The 19,605-nt window shown below is 35.5% G+C and overlaps 2 protein-coding genes across 4 annotated transcripts; one reads left to right on the top strand and one right to left on the bottom strand.

Moving 5' to 3' along the window:
* Positions 1–1,816: 1,816 nt before the first annotated feature.
* On the top strand, positions 1,817–8,795 carry LOC121323421 (fas apoptotic inhibitory molecule 1-like). Its single transcript, XM_041264482.1, has 6 exons — positions 1,817–2,473; positions 4,653–4,719; positions 5,515–5,650; positions 5,802–6,030; positions 6,977–7,026; positions 8,062–8,795. The coding sequence occupies exons 1-6, from the start codon at positions 2,449–2,451 to the stop codon at positions 8,209–8,211; spliced, it is 657 nt and encodes a 218-aa protein (XP_041120416.1). The 5' UTR covers positions 1,817–2,448; the 3' UTR covers positions 8,212–8,795.
* Positions 8,796–11,735: 2,940 nt separating this feature from the next.
* Positions 11,736–19,605, bottom strand: parp9 (poly(ADP-ribose) polymerase family member 9). Of its 3 annotated transcripts, none has more exons than XM_041263461.1 (10): positions 19,469–19,605; positions 18,365–18,451; positions 16,838–17,752; positions 16,009–16,233; positions 15,304–15,528; positions 14,797–14,875; positions 13,595–14,167; positions 13,297–13,436; positions 12,892–13,048; positions 11,736–12,518 (listed from the first exon to the last, which is right to left on the bottom strand). In XM_041263461.1, exons 3-10 carry the CDS (start codon positions 17,720–17,722, stop codon positions 12,223–12,225), a joined length of 2,580 nt encoding a protein of 859 aa, XP_041119395.1. In that variant the 5' UTR covers positions 17,723–17,752; positions 18,365–18,451; positions 19,469–19,605; the 3' UTR covers positions 11,736–12,222. The 3 variants fall into 3 exon arrangements, with proteins under 3 accessions (XP_041119395.1, XP_041119396.1, XP_041119397.1); XM_041263462.1 differs by lacking the exon at positions 19,469–19,605 and adding an exon at positions 18,661–18,821; XM_041263463.1 differs by lacking the exon at positions 19,469–19,605 and adding an exon at positions 18,543–18,631.

A 19,605-nucleotide genomic window follows, 5' to 3' on the forward strand; every position in this document is an offset into this window, starting at 1 on the left:
GTTCTTACATATGAGACGGAAGAAGCTTTGACTGCGTTCCTTCCAGCCACGCAGTTTCTGGCTGCGTTCGCGTTACTCCAAAAAAGTCTGCGTTGCAGTCGCGAGTCTGCGTCTGACGTCATGGTTTGCGTAGACGAAGCTAGGCCAGCTTTGGAGGTTTCCCAGCGCAGTCGACTGAGCAACCATGGAGACAGACTTGACTGATTTTCTGATTGCAGAAGACTATAGTTTTTTTGGTTTTTGTTTTTTTTTTCCCCACTGTACCCATTCAGCTCCATCATAACTAGACTGGTAAATAAATTATGCAAATACTTATTTCCGTAACCCCAAAACCATGTTTTATTAGGAATCTGTTTAAGCAGTCAAGGTTATGTACATCAGTGTTATATGGAAGATAGTCCATGCCAAAATTATAAATACATAAATAAATAAATACACACAGAAAAAAAAAATATTGAAATGAATACATAAATTAATAGACACATGAATAAATATTGAAATAAATACATTCATGTTGAAATAAATAAATACATGGACATTTATTTATATATTCCTGTATGTATTTAGTTTTGTTTTGGCATTGAATATCGTCCATAGTTTTACTAGTCCCGTTTGAAAATTAAATGCAAACGCATAATATCTGTACCCGTGTTTGTCATTCACAATACAATAGTTGTATACAACTTTTTTTGTGTAATTCACACCCGCTTTCTAGATGGCGCTACCACGATCACTAATCCTGCATGTGGTTCTCTATGCCCCTTTCCACTGTTTTGAGGACGGGTCTGCTCCAGCGCAGCGCTGTTTGGAAACTGCAGGGGACGCTGTACTAAGTACATGGTTACACTTTAAAATCAATGTATGGTCATATGTAATTCATGGTGAATTATAGACAAAATTAAATTATTAGAATTAGAAGCGTATTCATCATGAATTCCTATTTTATCTATCGTGCAGATAAATTCGTTCATACGTAATTCATCATGAATTACACACTTATTTGAAAGTGTTACCCACGTAAATAAATGAATTAATAGTTAGTAGGTAATAATAAATTAGTAATTAATAGTACATTACACATAATTTACTACTCCATGATAAGTAATGTATACTGTTACAATAAAGTTAATGTTAATCAATGACATCAAACTGACTGTATGGTCAGATAATCCAGAAACTAACTACAGGACGTTTATAAAAAATAAAAATAAGTTAGAATGGACTGCAAATGAATGCAATCCCCATGTGTGATACATTGTGATAAATTAAATAATAAAATGCAATTACGTTATATGCAGAGAAGGCGTTACTAGTAGCAACGTGGCGTCTGCGGAGAGCCGCACGCGCAGCCAGCTCAGCTTGCTTTGGGATTCGAGAACGCACCCTTTGTTCTGGATGTCTGCGTGACCTGCGCGCGGACAGAGCAGCTGCAAAAAGTACCTGCGACCGGAGAGACGCGGATGTAAACAGCAGAGGAGCTCTGATAAACCGGGAGAGCCAACCTTCTCCGCGCAGGGGAACGTAGTAACAGAAACAGCCGGCTCATTACTGTGTTTTGCATTTAATAAAATAGTAAAGTTGTATTTTCTAACCTGGTATTTAAGCTAATATGTTGATGGAGCGCTATTTTTGAAATTCCTTATTAATTAAATAATTATTCGCCATTTTATGTAGGAATGTTTATATTTAAGATATAATTAGATCTACAAATAACTGCAAACGCTATATAGAGGTGAGTGTTAGCAACAAGTTAATTGGGAAATAAAGAACACAATCCTGTATGAGGACATTTCTACTGTTAGTTTATTTATTTTAGTAGATTGAATACAACTGATGCAAATATGTTACCCATATTTAAACATGTTTTGTTTTGCATAAAATACAAATCATGTAGAAAGTGCCTTCATTACCAGAGAGGACTAAGTTAGGGGTAAACATCTACGCTAAAACCGAAAAACCTTTGCGATGCCGCTGCAAGTACAAGGCTGGTCACAGAGCCACAGACCTACACAATGGCACATGCTTAAAAAGACTCGCCTTTCAGCTTCGCCATAAACACATTAATCAAGTGACTAAGCACCCGACCCTGAGGACCCTCTTCACCAATTGCAACAGACTCTCTCGCAAGAACGCTGAAGGATTTGCTAACAAATGACGGCACTGATGAGGGACAGCTGTCTGTTATCCTGTAGAGCGAGTGGGAGATGAATTAGAAAAATGTAAACAGCTACAATGACATCTGAGGAAAATTATATGAAGCTGATAACGTTTTTTTTTATTTTTACTTTACGCTGGTTATTTCCTGTGCACACATACAATGATTTGCATAGTGACTCAGAGTTGTATAGTGTAAAAATACAACAGACCAAAGCCTTGGCAAAGGTGGAAGCTAAGCTGTAGTTTCCATAGTGACAGTACTACTCTCGCTACACAGATCAGAAGAAGCTCATGTGTGACCTGCAAAAGGCAGCAGGTAAGATGCAGCAGTCCATTTCGCTCTTAGTTTTGCAAATGTATCGTGGTGTACATTATTGTGTAGCCATATCACTGCAATCATTAGTACTGGCGCAGTAATGAAACAGCGTTACTGTAATTAATAATGCAGTCGCTTGACAAATAAACATACGGAGCGCATCTTAGATTAAAATAATTCTCGTTGAATTCCGTACCGTTACAATTCCCCACGTTGTTTCTTCTACAGTATGTGATTTAACTGTTATCTGTTATCTGGTTAATATAAACGCTAGATTTTATATACTTATTTATTTCTTGACCCTGAACTGCAGCTGTTCACCTAATTGCTATACTTTTATTGTAGTTAGCTTAAACAGCATTTTATACTGAAGTTCTAGCAACTCACCTGTTCATAGCAGTGACGGAAAGTATTTGTGTAAATAAAGTACAGTTGCTGCTTGATTCAACCACTTATCGTATTGCATCAATTGAAATGTATTTCTCTAGCTAGTAAGTATTTAGAAAATCAATGCGTTTTGGTTTTTCAGTGCTGAAGTGTAACACATTTAAAAAACAAAGGTCATACATGAAACAAGCATGAACTTCGACCATGTTATGTTTGCATCTGTATATAACCCCTTGGTCCAGATCATTCTAGGATTCTAACCTGTATGTTTGGCAGCCAAAGCCCTGTTGGGCTGTCCAAGGTATCCGTTAGCCCTTCTGGACCCAGCAGCATTATTTTAACAAAGGGGTATAAGAGGATTTGATATGAGATTTCTTCAGTCAGTCGATGGATCATTATTGTTGTTTTAGATATTTATTGCCCAGTCGGTGTCTGTCAGGGTTCATCATTTTTAGCGAACATGTCTGTAGGGAGAAGATACAAATGAATCAAATATGATTTATTTACTGGTGCTTTTTATTTATTTATTTATTTATTGGCAGGAAACGATCTAACATTTATTAGTGACGGTCACATGATAAAAAAATGTAGAGCAGGATGCCTTTGCAGATCTCTCAATAAAACAATTTGTATCTGCTCTGGAAATCAGTTGTGAAATGTATTTGAAGAATATAGGCAATACTCTGTATTCCTTCTGTAAGTAATGCACACTTTGCTTTAGAGAGTAATTCACATACATCTGTTCCTGGGCATTTATTAGCATTCGATCAGATTAAACTGTAGCATCCCAGTCTAAACCCTTAGAAAAAAGCAATCTCATATCTTTGCTCAATAACCAGGGCTTCTTGCTTATCTTGTACTACATTGAACCTTATGTTTGATCAAACTAATTTAATTAGAACTCTAGATTGCACTTTTTGCAAAACTACAGTGGTAGATATGTCTTGAATGTTACAAATCCACAGTTGACATCTTTAGACTACTTCTGGTAACAAAAATAAACTTCAGACATCTCTGGCCACTGTAGACTAAGCTGATTTACTTTGAGTTGAAGATTAAAATGAAAACCTATCAGGAGCCAGTGCTACAGTAGGATAATTGTGAGTAGGCTGGTTGGCTAATAAATGTTAATATTTCTTGAGGCTTGTGCATTTTTTAGGAAACAGCAGGCATGATTTTAATTATATTTTTTACACAAAAATGTGATTAAGGCCCCTTTTCTCCAGAAATTGAAGTCAATATCTGAAATATTTTTTCTTCTCAGGGATAAGGTAAATATCAGTAATGATGTACTTGTAAACAATACAGGGGAATAACTTTTATGTTCTTTTATTTTTGCTCTCTCTCTCTTTGATGCCGACTGCTTTCCTACATTGTGCAGCATTTAAAAGTGCAAAATGAACTCACTAATTAACTACAAGCTTTTTTTTTATTCAATTAAAAATCAAATGCTTGTTTCATCTGTGCAGAACAATATGAAATATACATAGTGACAGTATTACATTAGATACAGCTTACTGTTAGGTTGTTAATATGTACAGTATTTTAAAGAAATCCCCTTCAACGCCTTCTTCCTGTCATTAATCAACCACTTATTTTGGGAAACATAAAACAAATCTTAAGTAGTGTGTACCTAAAATAGTTAATGTCAATAATATAGAGCACATGTGTTAAGATTAGATAAAAGGCCAGGTAAGAGCAAGTTAAGTCACTGTTAGACTACATTTTCAAAAAGTTTGCATGAAACTTCTTGACTTTCTTCTTGGCTTTCTACTTTTTTGCTTTCATTCAGTGCTAAACCTTGACCAATTAGTTGCTATGGATTCCCAAGAGGAGATTCTGTATGAAGATGAATTGAGGTAAACTGTCATGTGATAACTATCGAGGTTTAAAGTTATTACTAGGTATAAATAATAAATAGGCTTACTTAGTTTTAGATTTGGGGTTGTTAACAGGGTGCTGTGGTGGATTTCAGATTTGCTTTTCATAAACTACCATCTAGTATTTGCACATTTGTTTTGTCACTTGGCCATCTTGTAAGCCACACAAAATGATCGAGTCAATAAATTTGTTTAAAAAAAAAAAAGTTTTTCTCCTCCTAAAATTAATCTGGATCACTGAAAGAATAATTTCCGTTAGCTCAAGTATTGTACTTGATTTCCAAATCCAGAATTCTTTGTGTCCATTTCCAGAAAACACCATCCACAAACATATGTCAAGGGATATCCTATTTCTGTATTTTAGTTAACAATAGAAAGTCTATCATAATCTTGAATGCAAATAATTTATGTAAATGTTATACTATACCTTTAGTATTTCCTATAGTGTTCTTTATCCCTCAGTTTTAGTACAACACAGATGTTAATGACGCTGACATCAAGTTCCATTATTTGGAGTGGCATTCCATCTATTCATAACCTTGTTGTATAGCATGTATAGTTTGAGCATGTATATGTTTGTATCTTTGCGTCAATAAGCTTCTTACAGTAATAGACTTGCTGCTGAACTTGCAGATATTGTTCAGTGCTGTACAGTATGTGGCACTGCCTTTGAGAGAGGATCGCCTCTATTTAACAATAGAAAAAGGTGACTCTTGTGACTTGTAGTGATCTATTTGAAAGTTTTTTTTTTTTTTTTTTTTTTTTTTACTTAAGGTCTCGTTACGGCCATCTGGAGAAGATGACAGATCTAGTGGCAGTTTGGGAAGTGGCCTTAAGTGACGGTGTTCACAAAATTGAATTTGAGCACGGGACGACCTCAGGAAAACGTGTCGTGTATGTGGATGGAAAGGTAGGCCAAATGTAGAGCTGTGAGAGATTCAGGTCGGCCTTGAATTTAACACCATTTGAAACATGCAAGACGGCCATCAATTTATTTCCATGTGGTGGCATTACATCCATATCATCATCACTGTTGCCGTCATTATTGTTTTCTTTATCAGGAGGTACTAAGGAGGGACTGGATGTTCAAATTGGTTGGAAAAGAAACTTTCAGTGTTGGAGGAACTGAAACTAAAGCAACCATCAATATTGATGCAGTTAGTGGCTTTGCTTACGAATATACACTTGAAGTCAATGGAAAAAGTCTAAAAAAATACATGGAAAACAGATCCAAGACCTCCAATACCTGGGTAATAACCCTAGATGGAGTGGACTGTCGTATAGTACTAGGTAAGTACATTTTGGTTTATCCAGTGTGTAACTCATATGTTTATGAACACTAACTGCATACAGCAATATGGGTGAGCAGTGTTGGAGAACTTTGAAGCTGCCCCTCTCTGTCATTGGGACATTGGCATTAAGCTGATCACATGGAAACTGCATGAGGAAATTGTCATTGATCGCATATTTCTGAAACATATTGTGTTAAATGAGCCTTATGCAGATCCCAACCAGAAGTTTACTGCAATTGGCCCGTAGCAAACAAGTGACCCTTGAATAGCATTTTCTGAACTTTCCGATTTTTTTTTATTATTATTTTTTTATTTATTTAATTTTTTTTTAATAGCATCTTCAGTCAAGGCCATTCTGATTGGCATTGCTATTTCAGCAGGTTTCCTGAATTGTAGCCCTCTAGAATGAAGTTTTTGCTTTGTGTTTTTCTTTTTTTATATGTGAGAATCATAATAAATCAACAAAGATGATGACTCGCAGCTTCCATTTGCCGGTTCGGCAACAATGGGGAAGTTTCCATGGCTGCTTTTGCCTGTGGCTGTTATTGATGTGCGTGGGTTATTCGGTGTGTACAGTAGGAAAATGCCATGCATATCTATATAATTGCTGATTGACAAAAAGACAAAGAACATTGAGTTTCTAGGCAGGAAATGGCATCGATATTTGTAATGTCTGAAAAGTGAAAAAAAGTGAATGCAATATTTTCTCAGGAACATTCACCAATGTATGACATCTGACTGGTTTGAAAAATAAATTAACATTACAAAGACATGTATTAAGGGTATAAAGATTCCCATAGCAAAGCTGTTTCAGCTTTTCCAGATTTTATTGTGAGTATAAATTCTCCGTAAACATCAACATCCTGCTTCTTTAGCATTGTAGTAAACATTTTAATTGGGCTAAGTACAGGTTTCTAAATGTATTATTTATTATTTTTTACCAGAGAAAGATACTATGGAGTTATGGTGCAATGGGAAAAAAATGGAAACTGCGGTAGGTATATAAATACAATTGTGTTTGATTAAATGTTATTTACAGCATTGTTTAGTACTAGATTACTATGCAGCAATAGAAGAAAACAAAACTAGTAAATATTAGTGCTTTTACACCTATATTTCAAGAATATTATTCAGAAGAACTTGAAATGATGAGGAATTATTTTGGTTGAAAATACATTTTATCAAACAGTTGTATCACCTTTGTCTGTAATACACACTGTAGGTATAGCGAACAGCACTGCATGCTTCAGCTTTACTTAAATCATTTCTTAGCTTTTTGTCTTTTTTAATGGATTCATTTGATCAAGTGCTCGGGATACAGGTACTGATTATCGGGTCCTCCTTGTACTCTCTGATAACCTTTTGTAGGTACTGGCTATCCCAGCTTTAAATCCTTGATAACGCTATGTGATTTAGTAGCATACTAAACAACTCACAGCAATTGTTGAAGTATCAGAGAGATTATTTTTTTATATATTTCATACTTCTGCTATGTATTCTAGACTGATAGATAGCTTGCATATTAAAAATCAAAGACATCTTTACATGTTGGCAGGGTTGAACAACACTACGTAACACAATTTTTGTTCCTGGGTAGTGTTATTTCCTAATTGCTTGTACCTCAAAAGTATAGAAAATGTCTATTATTCCCCACAGACTTTGCTTTTGTGACCAGGACAGTGATATTTCAAAATATCACTATTTCCAATGGGAAAACGGGCAAATGTGTGTCTTTTCATTCACATAAAGTCAGAAAAAAACATATGAATCCAAATTAACATGTATTTATACTAAAGTAATACAAAAATACTACAAAAGATTTAGAAGTGAGTAGTTTTTCGAGATTTATTGGAAATAGTGATATTTTGAAATATCACTGTCCTGGTCACAAAAGCAAAGTTTGTGGGGAATAATAGCCATTTTCTATACTTTTGAGGCATAAGCAATTAGGAAATAACACTTACTACCCAGGAACAAAAAAAAAAAAAATTGTTACACGGTGTAATTAAATACATATACTTTGTTTCAGGGAGAATTTGTTGACGATGGCACAGAGACCCATTTTACTATCGGAGACCATGAGTGTTGTATCAAGGCAGTGAGCAGTGGGAAACGAAGGGAGGGCATAATCCATTCTCTAATCGTAGATGAGACAAAAATACCAGAGGCAGCAGAGTGACTTTCACTTAAATAACTAGGATTTCACTTTGCAAATGTGACCAAGCCTGTTGATAATCCCAGCTGTTAAGACTTCCATGAAAAAAAAATGTCCCAAGCTGGTTCCAGAAACAGCAGCACCATCTACAAGTGAACCCAATGATTGCACAATTGAAGTAATGTTAGATTATGTGCACACAGTGTGCTGCATACAATTGAATGTGAAAAAGAAGCTACAATAAGCCATTCATTTTAACTGTGTTGCGTAACAGGTTATATTTCTGAAGGATATAATGTGGCAGTTTTATTGTTCTTGTACTTTACGAAATACCTTGAAAGAAATGATGGCAGCAGCTTTTAATTTTGCCTTGAATTAGACAACAATTCATATACATTTCTTTTTTATTTTATTATTATACCTCACTGCAGTACAAATTGTCTTTATAAGAAGAATACCTGAGGTTTAATGGATTGTACAAAGTCTTTTTCTGTTTTTTTTATAATGACATACTGTCTTTCCAGATATAAAGTAAACCCTGCTAAGAACATCGAATTCAATTACTTGTCATGTATGTATTTACTGTACCTGCACACACTGTCTTCTATAGTTGGTTAAAATGTGTGTGTGTGTCTGTGTGCAATTATATATATATATATATATATATATATATATATATATATATATATATGAAAGGCGTTTTTTTTTTATTAAACCATTGTATTGCCATGTGATAAAATGGATATTATTATCTCTCCCTTTCAGTGTCTGAATTACAATTTTAAAATGTAATGTTCTCAGAACTATGACAGAATTCCTTGGGTTAAACTGTTGGGAGTTAACGCCATGAAACCTACAAAAAATAAATAAAAAATAAGAAGCTTGATTTGTGAACAATAATAGTCACTGAAACTCTTATTTTTTATGTTTAAAATCAGAAAATGACAGGTAATGTTGCAGATGAATGCAGTAAGTGTATTCTTTGCTAAATCTGTTTATACGTTCCATGACATTGTACTTAGTTGTTTCCCTAAAGTATCAAGAATGATCTAAATAGTGCTGCCCTTTATAACGTTGTGGTCAGGAGCCATAGTTGAGCCTGTTTGTGTTCTGCCTTGTAACGAGAATACTAGTGCTAGTGTAATAGCATTAAGGGGCAAAGGGAGCCATGACTGTACTGCCTTAGAACCTGTTCTGCAGTATAAAGGGGGAGCACTGTACTTTCAGTATAGGATTTACACAGGGGTGCACTAGGCTCACACATCAGGCTTTTTAAAATCATTATCAAATTAAATACTGTACATTTTGTAGAAAAGATTAATAGGTGTTAACCATTTTTTTGTTGAATATTTGTAGAGATAATGAAATATTATTGCATTAATAGTCTATAGCAAAATAAAAATTGGATGTTCTGTAGCATTGTACGTGTGTTGTCTTTGGAAATGTAAATTATATTACCATGCATTGTGCATTTGTATCAGCTTACCATGCATGCACATTTTAAAATAATTTAAGTCAACAACAGAAATGCTCTGTAGTATTTTAACTAATTTTAGTTTTACAAGTGAAATTAATTAAAATATAGAAAGTTTACAAACAAGAGAACGCCATTCAGCCCATCTTGCTCATGGTTGTTAGTAGCTTATTGATCCCAGAATCTCATCAAGCAGCTTCTTGAAGGATCCCAGGGTGTCAGCTTCAACAACATTACTGGGGAATTGGTTCCAGACTCCCCAAATTCTCTGTAAAAAAGTGCCTCGTATTTTCTGTTCTGAATGCCTCTTTTCCTAATCTCCATTCGTGACCCCTGGTCCTTGTTTCATTTTTCAGGTTGAAAAAGCCCTTTGGTAAACATTGTCAATACCTTTTAGAATTTTAAATGCTTGAATCAGATTGTTGCATAGTCTTCTTTGTTCAAGACTGAACAGATTCAATTCTTTTAGCCTGTTGGCATGACATGCCTTTTAAACCCACACTAATTCTGGTCGCTGTTCTTTGCACTCTTTCTAGAGCAGCAATATCCTTTTTGTAGCGAGGTGACCAGAACTGAACACAATATTCTAGATGAGGTCTTACTAATGCATTGTACAGTTTTAACATTACTTCCCGATTTAAATTTAACACTTTTCACTATATATCCAAGCATTTTGTTGGGCTTTTTTCTAGCCTCCCCACATTATTTAGATGTGTCAAGTTCTGAGTCAACATAAACTACTAGGTCTTTCGTAGATTCTTTCTTCAATTTCAATTCTGAATGTTGTCTAGATCATTTTGTTGTACCAGAATCCAAGTCATTAATCCAGGACTTGGTCAAAAGCATTCTGGAAATCTAAATAAACCAAGTCATATGCTTTGCAATTATCCATTGTTGACGTTGCATCCTCAAAAAAAATCAAGCCGTCTCCCTGAATATTGTTACCATATAGGTAATTTTCCAGTTTGGATCTTAGTATAGTTTCCATAAGTTCACATATAATAGAAGTCAGGGATATTGGTCTGTAGTTACCTGGTTCAGTTTTGTATCCCTTTTTGTGGATCGGTATTACATTTGCAATTCTCCAGTCTGTTGGTAAAATCCCTGTCTCAAGAGACTGTTGTAGTGGACGGTTAGTGGTACATAACTAAGTCCTTTCATTTCTTTGAGTACTACTGGAAAGATCTCTTCCACCCCAAGGGATTTATTTATTTTAAGAGCTCTTCATATGGGGGAAGTTGAAATGCCCCATTAGTATGGCTTCTCCTTTGCTACACGCATTTCTAATGTCATTGTATAACAGATTATTCTGCTTGGTGTCTGAATTTAGCAGGCTATAGCATGCCCCTATTATAATGCCCATTATTCTGACCCATATTGATTCTGCGTTGGGTTTTTTTCTTCCTGATTTAACACCAGTGCTACCCATCCGGCTCCTTGGTCCTGCCTTTGTAATAAGTTGGCTGATTTAACAGTCAGCCATTATATAATATTTTATATTCAAATATACATGACTTGTCAGATGATTTGCAAACATTGTTTTTTAAGGGTGCTTCCTAGCCTATGTTTATAAACATCCTCGCAAAAGGCACCTTTTATAAATTACTAAAACTTTAAAAGTGTACACTTTTGTCTGGCTGACTTGGTTTCTCAGATCACAAGAGAAAACAGTAATTTTATTGTAATAATTCGGTAACCATGGCCCCTGCTCTTACATAGCAACTGCTGTCGACAAAGAAATGGCCCTGTGAAAAACATCTTGATAACTGATGTAATTACATATTAACACCATGACACAGGTCATTTCCTCAATGATTATATATATATATATGTATGCCATCCACCTACATTACCTTTGTATTGTTTTAACAAAAATACATTTTTTGCTTGTGTATCTTACATAAATAACAAGTCCATTTAACTTTTGGCTATATATATATATATATTGCACCAGAGAATGAACCATTGACAGTTACTCAGTTATTACGTTACATATGTTCCCTAATTTAAGAGCTGCTGTTTGTTAGTATAAACAAACCAACATTAAATATCACAATAGTAAAACCATACAGAATGAATTGTAATTTTACTTTATTTTTTTTTGTTTGAAGAGCATATCATTTTACAATTTTCCCCTATTTGTTAAAAGTATATTCAAAATAACATTCCACCACTAAATAGTATGAAAGGCTTACAAAGCTACTGTTTTTATTATTGTCAACTGCTTATAAAAGTGGTTCCAACAGTGATCTTGAACCATATAGTCGTCAATACATCACTTCCACCTTAACAAAATAACTTCTACATTTGAAAGAACTGTCACTTAACACAATCATAAGGAAAAACAAAACAAACCAAGAAAAACAAGAAAATAATCACACAACACATCTCTCAAGCATCTAATGATTAAGCAGTATTTTTTTTCTTTAGTTCAATAATAGTGATTCTCTGACCATACATCTACCAAGACCAATATCATTTGAATAAGGCTGTAAGTGTTACATATTAAGGGACAACTATGTGATAATGAACATCTCAAATCAGGCAAGGCATTTAACACTTCATCTTGGAGAGGCAGGTGACTGTCTGCAAGTAATCAAATATTCAGGATAAGCTTGCCGACTGTTAAAAATCACACGTGTGGACGTTCCATCGGAAACACTATCATACCGTGTCAGATGGTCTTTACTCTGACCAGGGGGTGCAATCATGTCCTGTGAGCCATCTCCGGTTTTCCCAGTCACAACCTGAGCTTCAAAGATGTAAATCATTGCATCCCTCTCAAAACCATTACTCTGGTCTCTCATCAACAAGTCAAGCTTTTCACTGAAATATAGGCCAGCTCCCAAACTTTGTTCTGAAAAAGAAAATTGGAATATTAAAGCTTCATGTTTACAAACGTTTCTATCTGATTCTGTATGCCATCCACCTACATTACCTTTGTATTGTTTTAACAAAAATACATTTTTTGCTTGTGTATCTTACATAAATAACAAGTCCATTTAACTTTTGGCTTAATCTGTTTCAGATACAGACTAGTATATATTTTCTTGACAGTCGTTAGAACAATAATCAATATACTTATGGTTTAAAAACCAAAGTTATGTCACCAGTTTGGGGAGGAATGGTATGTTTAGAAAGGTACTATTTGTGCAGAAGTGAGCACTGTTAACAGATATAATAGATATAAATGTACCTGGTAGGTTTTAATAAGAATACAAAAAACATACTTTCTGGCTGGGAATATACCCTCTGAAATCCTGCCCTGCACACTGGAATGCAGAACTGTGCTGGGACCCGGTGGTACAGAGTCTGTGCTTTTCCTCCCAGAGCATTCTTTTTCAATTCAAAATGAATCCTCAGAAGTGGGTTGTTTATGCTTTCAATCTAAAGAAATGAAACACATACTTAAAATTTAACTGGTCGGCACTGAAATCTCACTAAACCGCATTAGATTAACTGAATGATACAGGAATTTGGTTTTGCCTGCTGAGCATACAGATCGGAAAACATTAAGTTTGTTCACACACTTATTAATTTCTTGTCGCTCTTCTGTGCTGTCAGTAGATAAGCCTATTGTGTAAAGATTTTACATGGCGGTATACATTACCAACTTATTTTACGGCTTAATGTACCTTAACAACTTCAAGACCAGTTCTTTTATACAATTGGACTCTCTCTTTATGCTGATTTTTGGAAGAATCTTCAACTATCCTCTGATAAAACGATTCTTTTGGGATAGTGTATATCTTGGCGTAATCTGTATCCAACAGGCCTAGACAGACATAAGAAACATAAAATGAACGTAACCTTTCTAGGAATATGACAGAAGCGTCTGCATCATGAAGTTCAGAACATACTTTACAGTTAGAACAGTTATTTGCATGGAATAATAGTAAACAAGGTTTTTACAAACCCAGCACCTGTACTTACATTTCCTTACAAAAACTTTTCCACAGTCTGTCACTGCTGTCTCCCTTTGCTGTCGGAAATTAAGAGAGACCATCTGTCCGTTAATGGCAATGCCTAGTGATGCCTTAACTGACAAGTATGCTCTCTCTATACTGCCAGTGATCTCTGTTTCTGTCAGTGCAGGCATGTCAGCACATCGCCACTGGACCAAGAATTGCAACATCTCATTCTCTTCTGCCATGGCATACTCTTCCTGCACCTCACAGCACAGCTTCTCAACTGCCAGCACTGTTTTTATGACACTCTGGGGTGTGCCTGTAATCTCTAAACTTGCTTTTCCATCCTTTACCATCTCTTTTATGGACACTTTGTAAATATATTGAACACAAGACAGCTCATCATGCTGCTCCTGGCCAAAGTAATAAATGTGGTTGTTCTGAATAGTGAGACATTTCGGAGAACAAAACAGGGTGCATCCAATCCATTTCTTTGCTTCCATTACTGCTTCCTTATCTTTCCCCCAAATTTCAACATATGGTCCTTGCTTATTAGTACTCTGTGAGCTGGACATGTGATCCTTCAATATGTTGCTTTCTAAAATATTGTAAGGCAAAAGAAAAAGATTTAACAGACAACAGAAAATAATTTCAAATACAAAAGCACGCCACTACTATGACACACAGAATTTTTTTCAAGTATGATTTTTTTTTTTTTTTTTTTTTATTTTTTTTTTAAATGCCGATTGTAATGAATGTTTGATCACATCAGAGCCTTGACACCCTCCTTGTGATAATGTAATACCTGAATTACCCCTATAAGTTAAAGTAAATGCAGAACATTTTCGTGTTGCTTTTGTGAACTACAATGTGCTGTCATGATAAGACAAGACTATCAAAAAGGCAAATGTTTTACACAATTCTCTCTTTGCATAACCAGTAGTAAAAAGTAGAAAGTGTACTCTAAACACAAATATAGAACACTTTTGTTCTGGAGAGACAGTCATGTCAAAAATGGCTAAACCAATAGATAACAGTTAATACAAATAGGTTGTGAATAATGACAGTGCAGAATTGTTTTGATATCTAATTAAAATACCAGGACGGAATAATTACTTTTGAAATACCTCCGCTTATAAGGAAGTGCTACCCAGGAGCTGAACTATTTGGTCCAGGCATGTTTATTGACAGCACTAGAAATTGGGAGGATGAAATCTGTATGCTTACCATCTGTCAAGCTGTCAAAATCTTTGCTATCAGTACTTTTTACTTTTCCTTTAATGGCTTTTAATTCCTTCTCAAAGGCCTATAAAAAAAGGTAAAGTTACATACAGGACAGACATTCATCCTAATAAATATATACAAACCTGTTATTGACCAACACCATCAAGCCAAATTCTCTCTGCTGTTTTAGAAACAGCTATACTTCCGAGCAACTGATGACAACTGCATTTGTCCATTTATACAAACAAAATGTGTTCATCTGCTTCACTACACTAACACAGTTCTCTGTGACTCCTAAAAATGTCCCGTTTCCTAGGTAACTTAATTCCTTACCCTCACAACTCTGTGTGATGAAGTCTGTCCTGATTTTATTTTTTTGTATATTAAAGATTCTTTGTAACAACTTATTTTTTATGGAGGATGGGTAGCATTATTTGCTTCCTGTTCCAGTATGGCATTTAAATAACTACAGATAAAATATTTCTAACACAAGCCACATAAACACATTACCTTGACAGTGTCCTCATCAGGTGGATACAGAACAAAGAAGACATCAAGTTTCCTGCTCTTATACAGGTTTTCAGCAAACCGTAAAACCTGTCCCATCATGATTTTTGCCACTTCATCTTTAGGAAATTCCAGATTCCCAGTGCCAATGGCAGGGAATGCTATGGATTTCACCGAGTCTGTTTCAGCAGCCCTACGTAAAGACCGCATCACAATACGTGAAAGTATCTATATATAAAAAAAGAAAAATATGATGCTCCACTACATCATTCATATATGGTACGCACATTAGAGTAGAAACAAACACCAATACAATAAAACAAATACAACAGTATGTGTAATACAAGCAAGCCGACATAACAAGTAAAGCAGCAACTATCAATTTAACATCTATTCACAACAACATGGTTTCTTAACATTCCAAAAATTAAAACAGATAGATATCTTTAAATGGGTTCAGATTTCTGAACCGGTAACAAACACGCCTTGCTGTCAGGAGTAATGCTGACCCCTACAAGTGAAATGAGGTAAAGGTGCCTATTAGGAAACAGAAAGATTGCCAGTTTGCACTTATCCCAGTCTGTCATATTGGCAATAAACACACTTCTTTGGAATGAGACAAACATATTACCAAATAACACACTAAAACACTGGAAATCTGTTATACAAAGTGCTGCTTCTATTTCTAAATTAATATACAGTACGTACCTCTGATGACCTGTAATCTGTCCAGGACTGGCATACAGTGTGATATAGGAAACAGCAGCCCATTTGGAATCCTTTAGTTGTTATCACATCACCATACTGTGTATGTGATATTTTTTTTCTAATTTCATGCTGAAGCTGGCTCCCAGCTTTTCTCAGAATTGCACGAGAAACCGTCCCTTTGCTTAAATCAAGATCTATTGCCACTGTATTCACAACCACATCAGCCTGCAAAAACAAAGGAACATTACTGTTCAAAAACAATTCAAACCCCAGCTTAAGGTAAGGGGACCGTCAGCTCTGGTGCAACAGATTGGAAACAGCATGTTATATATGTATGCGAAAAGAGCTGTACCATTAATGCTGTGAACCAACTGTAAAAACAGAAATAAAACTGTAAAAACCCACCCATTCGTTTAAGCAGCCCCTTAGGTCCTCACAGGGACTGATTCATTACAATTTGGTCTTACTGGGTCCTAACTGTAGCTGTGGCCGTGGTACCTTTGTTAAATTACTGTCATACAATAAAGTTGTGTACAGAATGTAAAGCCAGTATTTTTATTTTTTTTTTAAATCAGGAAATCAAAAACTCATTAGGTCACAGGTGAAAGAGAAGGAATTTTCATAACAAGCTTGTATCTAAAACTGTTTCTGAGAAATGTTAAAAGTGGCAGCAGCCTTGCATGAATATATTAAATTCTGCTCTAATAATGTTGTTTATTGTTTCATGGTTGTTATCGTGTGGATGTTTAGCGTTAACAAGATGCAAGATATAGATGTTGTGAATATATCTATATGAAAAAAATAAGATGTACATGAATTGAGATCTTACCTTCTCATCTTCAATATTCCCCTTTTTTATATGTATGGTGACATTTCCTATTCGGACTGAACTTGCTGATTGGGTAGGTGTGTGATCTGTTAGAGCGCCGCTGTAGGATGGTGTTTTGTTATCTGCAGGGCCAAGCCATGTTCTGCAGGCATTTTCCATTTCAGCAACTGTTTTATCATCGTGATTCACCAAGCGGATATCATTTACACTACTCTTCTTTGAAGAGCTATACATGTTATATTGTTTTAATGAAGTTACAATGACGTCTGCGCAGACAGGCAGGGGGAAGCCAAATAAACCTGAGCTCAAAGCAGGAATGGCAACTGAATTAATACCTTCTCTCTCTGCTTCTGTCATCACACTAAATATAGCTTTTTTGAGTAGAGCTGATGCATGATCCAGTTCTCTTTTACTGAGCGATGGATTGCACTGAGGGCCAACAGCATGAATAATTATCTTACAGGGAAGGTTCCCTGCGCTAGTAACCACTGCTTCACCAGTACAGACACTCCCTCTCCTTCTTATCACTTCATCACTCATCGCTTGTATTGTTGGCCCGCCTGCCATTGACAAGGCGGCAGCAAGGCCACCATAATGCTGTAATCCAGCATTGGCTGCATTGACCACAGCGTCAGCCTTGTGTGTGGTCAAATCATCTTTCCAGACGGAGATCTTCACTCCCTGGTCCAGTGTCTTCGAGTACCTTATTTCAGGTTTGAAAGATCTTGCTCCAAGGTGAGATCCAACAGCTTCGACATTCTTAAGAACAGCATCGCATCCAAATTTGCTCCTCACAATATAGCTTAAGATCACAGATTCACTTAGAGTTTGTGCAATTTCACCATCAACTGGAAGTTGTATGCTGGTTTCATTCATATTCATCATGCGCTCCTTAAAAACTATTCTTTGAAAAAGCTGTAGGTGAAAAAAAGAGAGAGAGGTCAAATATAATACAGCACTAACATGACATACTTCTGGATATCATTAAAAGTCCTCTATAGTAAATCTAAGACTTCATGCAACGGCCCTTTTTTGTGTGCTATTTATCTTATTATACTGCTCATTATCAACTTAATTGTGTCTGTGTTCTCGGATCTTGCTGGCCTTGTTTGTCAGACAGGCAGGAAGGAAGGAACAGCCCTTTCTAAATTTGTATTGACCTTTGACAAATGTAATTAATAGCCCAGAATTTTGCCACCTGACTGAAGTTGCCAATTTGGACCCTGGCTCTCCCATTTAATAAAGGGCACATATATTATCCCACTGATGTTATCCGTTTGCCATTGTGTTCCTTATTTTAGATAGCAAGCCTCACTGCTTAATCTTTTTTCCTCAAAAGTTAAGGAATTATTATAATTCTGCACTACCAGCAACAGCCTAAAGTTTCAAGTCGAACAAAGCGCGATGCAATTGCTTACCCTGTACAAACGTGTTTGTCAATTTTTTATGTAAGCAACATCAGGAAAAAAAAAAAAAAAAAAAAACAGTATACAATAAATAATTAAAACGTTTTAATATATAATTTACCTGTCCGTCTTCTGTTGATAACTCAAGTACGTGCTAGTTGTAACCCAGTCGTCGATTTTGAAAGTAAATTCGTAAACAATCCAAAAACTAAAGAAACCAAAACAAGAAAAAGCTGTTGTTTTTCACACAGACGCAATGAAAATAAACCCTAGAGCAGGCTCTTATCGAGGAAACTTACCAACCGCAGAACAAGACTTTGCACTTCACGAAGAATGCAAAATGAAAACGAATGTTGATAAATCCAAACACATTCTTTTAGAAATACATTATTAAAATCACGTAATGTATTTACTTACTGGAAATTAAATTAACCTTCTTTCCAGGATCCCGAATTAGAGTCTAAGATTTCATTTACACGAAAAAAAACAACCCATTTACAAGAAATCGAAAGTGAAACTTTGACTGTAACCAACTGCTCTTGACCTTTGTACGCAGGCGTTTCAAAACTATTGTCAACGTCTAGTTTACAAAACGACCATCTTCATATAATTACTCAGCGCTTTAAGTTACAGGATTAATTAAATAAAAGTGGCTAACAGTTTATTAACAAAAAAAAAAAAAAAAAAAAAACACTCCAATCAAATAACTTTTAATGGTTTAAAAGTCTGAACATTTCCTCCCCCCTACTTTAAGTTTAAAATCGTCTTAGCTTTGATAAATACACTTCACAGTTCCCTGGCTTTGTATTACCATTATTCAGCTGATTCATTACTACATAATTTTAAACGGGGTAACAACAAAGCATTTTATAAAAAAAACTAATTACTAGCACAGCTACGTCACAAGTCCAATGCATTTATTATTTATTATTATTATTATTATTATTATTATTATTATTTAGTTTTACAGACTTTGTTTTCACTTTGACTCAAGAGAAGGATATTTTGTGCCACTCTATAAAGTAGCGTCCTGTGTATCATGTCCTGACCCCACTATAGCCACCTTTGCAACAAAGTGAGTGAGGCTCAGGTGGGGCGCCTACCGCACGATGTGGACAGTGTGGCGCAGATACCAGAATCCCCGTGCAAATTATTAATTAATTAATTAAAGGAGAAATGTTATGCAAAAAGTTTAAGCAAACATTTTGTTAAACAACTGTCTTACCGGTAGTCGGCTGCATTCAATATGGTGTGGCGGTTAACTCCTTGGCTACAATCTGCGTTATGTATCCACAAGGTTGTTTTGGTTGGGGACTTCCCGAGAAATGAAAGTGAAATGAAGTGAACAGCAAGGAATTACTG

This window comes from Polyodon spathula, chromosome 11, assembly GCF_017654505.1.
Source record: "Polyodon spathula isolate WHYD16114869_AA chromosome 11, ASM1765450v1, whole genome shotgun sequence".
Lineage (NCBI taxonomy): Eukaryota > Metazoa > Chordata > Actinopteri > Acipenseriformes > Polyodontidae > Polyodon > Polyodon spathula.